Genomic DNA, 4,517 nt, shown 5'->3' on the forward strand with positions numbered 1-4,517 from the left:
TTTTTTTCAAATGAATAAAATGATCACCCCATATGTATGAGTATAGTGATAAAAAATAATAAGAGAATCCGAAAGTTAAATTTTAAATGAAATAAATATCTTGAAAATTAATTTTTAAATATGCATAAATTTTATTTTGAATTTATAGTAGGTTAATTAGGACCTTTAAGATTATTAAAAAAACTAAATTAATAAAACGAGCTAATAATTTTATCATGCGGTAGTTCTAATAATTATATATATAGTATTCTCCTCCACGATGGACCCACAACTGTAATATGAGCCCTATTGGTTAAGAGTCCTTCAGAGATAGCTGGTAACTGCTTGGGTTAGAAAATAATGTTTTGTATAATTTTCTCTTCCTCTAAGTCCAAAACGTGATGCTTATTAAGACGCCGGAACGTTTTCTCCGTCACCACGCTTCTGATTCTGGTCGTCCTCGCCTCCATCGACCGCCCGGCTTCCGTCGCCACCGCCTCCTTCTCCCCTCTGCCGCCTGCCGCAGTCTAGGTACGGTCGTTCTCGCTCCCTTGCCTGTCTCTCCCCATTCCTTGCTCTGCGATTTCTAGGGTTTCGTGCCGTTTCCGCTCGATTGCCTGGTGATGTAGTTGTCTTGGTGTCTTAGGGCTAGAAAGATTCCATCTTTGTGCCGTTGTTTGTGTCTTTGCGTCGAACATTATGTGCTCCTTGTTTTTGCTTGAGTGCCTTGTCTCCTACAATTTTGTTGGTCTTAGTTTGGGTGGAACACAATTTTTTGTGAATTTGGAAATCTTTAATTTTTGTTTTTAATGAGTTTCACCTAGGCATGCCTAAATTCTTAGAATTTTTTGTATCCCACCAAAAATGGCGACTTTTGAGTTCAAAACCTCTGCATTATGTTTGTAGACCGCGAAGATATCCATTGCCAATCAGCCAACTAATGTAGCCAAATGTTGTAAAAATAAAATGAAGATTTTTCAAGTAGGAGGATGAGAGAAAAGGAATTTAGTTTCCTAGTTCTTCAAGCAAAAGAGTAGCTTTACTTTCATGCATCCTCCAGTCATATCGTGTTACAAAGTGTTGGGATCTTCGTTTGCCTAAAATTAGCGTCTTTCATACTATCCAGAGTAAGATACTCCTAATATATTTTCTCATGATTCAATTGAATGTCTCATTATTTAATGCTCGTGGTTTCACTAGGAAAATTAATGATACTTCTCTTCAAAAATCAATCTAATTTCTGCAGGCCCACTCTTTGCTTTTCCTTCAAAGTTATTTTGTGTTACTATTCTTTATGCTGGATCCTATTATGCAGTGATTAGCACCAGACTTCATTGGTTCACATGAAGGCAACCTTTTGCTTAAAAAAGTTTTCAATTCACATGGGATCATGCTTTTTCTTGAATAACCTGTTGCCTGAAGTCTTGCTTAGGACTTACCATTTCTTCTAGGCTTATAGCTGTCCCTTGCCACTTTATTTATACATTACATTACAAAGCACCAGTTTCTGCTCGGGTCCAAGTATATTATGGACACCTAAGGAAGAATTAAACATGAGAAGCAAATTGATTTTAATTTTTTTTTTCTGTCCTGCTGGGTGTATCGGATTTGTTTTCTTAACATCCACCGATTAGTTTTTTTAGGTTCCTTGCTTATGACAAGATAAATGAGATTCCATGTAGCAGTAGTTGGATCTGCCATGTAGAGAAGGCTTGTAGACTTAAGGCACTTCTATTTAAATAGGTTCACAAATTAAGGAATTTATCTGCTTTTATTTATTATTCTTTGTCCCGAGTGTTTTAGAACTCCCTTCTCATAAGGGTAGTCTCATTTCTTTTGAATTTTAAATAAGCAATGAATCATTATCCTTATTTTTCTTTCTACAGAAAAAAAATCCATTTTGTTTGAGTAATGAGGAAGGTATCTTTAGCCATTTCCTCTGCTGTTTATGTATATGGCAATGTTTCTTGGGACAGTTAAAGACTTATATCAGTTAATTTGTTTTATACCGAATGTTTTTTTTTAAATTCTTGCAGTTTTATGAATATATGTTGAAATTTGCTACTTCTATTTGCTTATAAGGTATTGTGGATTCTAATATTACGGTGAGTTTTATGCTTGACTTTTTTTTTTTAAACCGCCAGCACACTTGTGTCCCCTAGAATATTTGAGGACTTTTAATATTATGACATCTTTGTGTTTTTATACTGTGACTAATTTTGATGATATGATTATATATATAAAATAAATTGAAAGGATAGAATACTTTTTAATTTCTCAAGAAAATAAGGATGACATTGATACTTTCTAACCTGTTTCATTTTAAATCAGAAGTTCAGCATTTGACAGTTGATACTTTCATCTTTACTGAAAACATACTTGAGACAAGCGAACCATTTTGTTGTGTTGACGTTTGTTCACTAGCTCTTAGCACCCAAGATAATTCTGGAACATGATAATCGAGATATGCAAAATGAACTCTTGGATTCTCACCGATATTCATCTGTTTTCTATGGCTGCTGAATGACTTGGTTCCATTCGATATTGTAATTATCCTAGCAAGACTTTTATTTTGAATTTGCTATTAAATATACTCTGGTTTGCAGTGATTTTTGCCTTCTAGGGGTTGATATTCTTTTTCTTTTTTTCTAAGAATGGCTAGGGGTAGGGGTATCAGAAGCCACTGCAGAAAATTTTCTTCGAAGTATATTTCAGCACGATGTTCATTACCTTCTTTTCGCCGACCTATAACGACAAGAGAAGGAAAAATGAAAAAGACACCCTTTACTTCAGAAAAAAAGGACTGGAAGGGTGTCAGCTGCCCGGTTTGCATGGAGTACCCACACAATGCTGTTCTCCTTCTCTGCTCTTCTTACAAGAAAGGCTGCCGCCCCTACATGTGTGCGACCAGTTACCGCTACTCCAACTGTTTTGAACAATTGAAGAAGGCACACACTAAGACTACTTTGGTGGTCGAAGACCAGATCCATGATCTTCTGCCTACGAGGAGGAAATCTGAAGTAACTGAGCTAGCATGCCCGTTGTGCCGTGGCCAAGTGAAGGGATGGACGGTGGTGGAACCGGCACGCAAATATCTTAACAAGAAGAGCAGAAGCTGCACTCAGGACGAGTGCTCATTTTCAGGAAACTACAAGGAGCTCCGGAAACATGTGCATGCGTCTCACCCTCATGCAAAACCTCGAGTTGTGGATCCAGTAACTGACAGTAAATGGAGAAATATGGAGTATCAGCAGGAACGGGCAGATTTGATCAGCACGATAAGGTCTTCCATGCCTAGATCAGTGATACTGGGAGACTATGTGATAGAAATGGGCGTCGATGATTCAAATTCCAATCTTTCTGATTTTCACGATCATTTATTTGATGTTGCTAGCAGGATGAGGGATCATCAGAGTATCTTTAGTACATTCCTCCGCCACGAGGCTAGAAGGAGACTCAGGGAAGCCTATGCTCGCAACCTAAGCATCATTAATCAAACTGATGACGATGATGACGATGAAGGTGAAGATTAAGTAGCTGATCGAACTTCTGATGACAATGCAGAAGAAAAACAAGACAGACCTTATGGTAGCTTAGTTATTTCTTAGACTGTTCTTTTGAACTTTTGTTTCCATGAATACTTGTCTGATAGTTTAGATATCAATGATGTTCATTAAATCTATATTATTGCATTTATATCGCTGTACAAATTTTGGGGGTGCTTGGTTGGGCGGAATGAGAGACAGGAATGGGAAAGGGAAGGGATTGAAAGTGGATATTTGATTTGGGGGATTGGTGGTGGATCCCACCAATTCAATGCTCCAAACATGGGAATGGATCATTACTTGATAAAATGGGAGGAATGAAAACCTCTCATTCCCATTCTCCACTTTTATTATTTCCATTCCGATTCCCCTGCTAACCAAGCACCCCTAAATTCTCTGAAGCTATTTTGTTCATATTGTGAATCAAGATAAATATGACAGAATTTTGCGCTTTATGAAAAAGAAAAGAGTTCGTGGATTGTTCATGTTTGTTCGTCGTCTTTCTTATTTGTTCAGGCATTTTAAGATAATTAAATTTGTATCACATTGTTTTTGGGCAAAAAAAATAAAAAATGGCGCCCCAAATGTTATAAATCGTCCTTTTTTTTTAAAAAAAATAATAATAATAAAAGGATTACCTTCAATGATTTTATTCCAAAAAAGCCACTTGACATGTTGTCAAAAAAATAAAAAATAATAAAGAAACGCAGAGATGAACGTAATCAGATTTTATATCGGAGTCACACAGACGAGTAATATGTGCAGGCTAATGCGACAAGTATAAATAACTACAATATGCAATGACATTAGTCGAAGAACTCAGAGATCAAAACCAAAAATTACCCCTCTTCTCCTAACTCCTTTGTGAATTTCTCATGGATTTCTAGGTCTGCTTTGCTAACTGTCGGTCTCTGCCGCGCCAGCACCTTATCGAAATCTGTCCTTGCGATTGGAGGTGGAAAGATCTGTTCGAACACTTGAATTTTTTTTTAA

The 4,517-nt window shown here is 36.8% G+C and overlaps 1 protein-coding gene across 1 annotated transcript; it reads left to right on the forward strand.

The window, feature by feature from the left end:
- Positions 1-320: 320 nt before the first annotated feature.
- LOC121970973 lies at positions 321-3,661 on the forward strand. The gene is made up of 2 exons (XM_042522007.1): positions 321-510; positions 2,633-3,661. Exon 2 carries the CDS (start codon positions 2,634-2,636, stop codon positions 3,510-3,512), a length of 879 nt encoding a protein of 292 aa, XP_042377941.1. The 5' UTR covers positions 321-510; position 2,633; the 3' UTR covers positions 3,513-3,661.
- The last annotated feature ends 856 nt before the right edge of the window (positions 3,662-4,517 follow it).

Source organism: Zingiber officinale, chromosome 4A, assembly GCF_018446385.1.
Source record: "Zingiber officinale cultivar Zhangliang chromosome 4A, Zo_v1.1, whole genome shotgun sequence".
In the NCBI taxonomy this organism is placed as follows: domain Eukaryota; kingdom Viridiplantae; phylum Streptophyta; class Magnoliopsida; order Zingiberales; family Zingiberaceae; genus Zingiber; species Zingiber officinale.

Coding starts and splice junctions, on each gene's coding strand:
- LOC121970973 (XM_042522007.1), top strand. CDS start 2,634: ATGGCTAGGGGTAGGGGTATCAGAAGCCACTGCAGAAAATTTTCTTCG.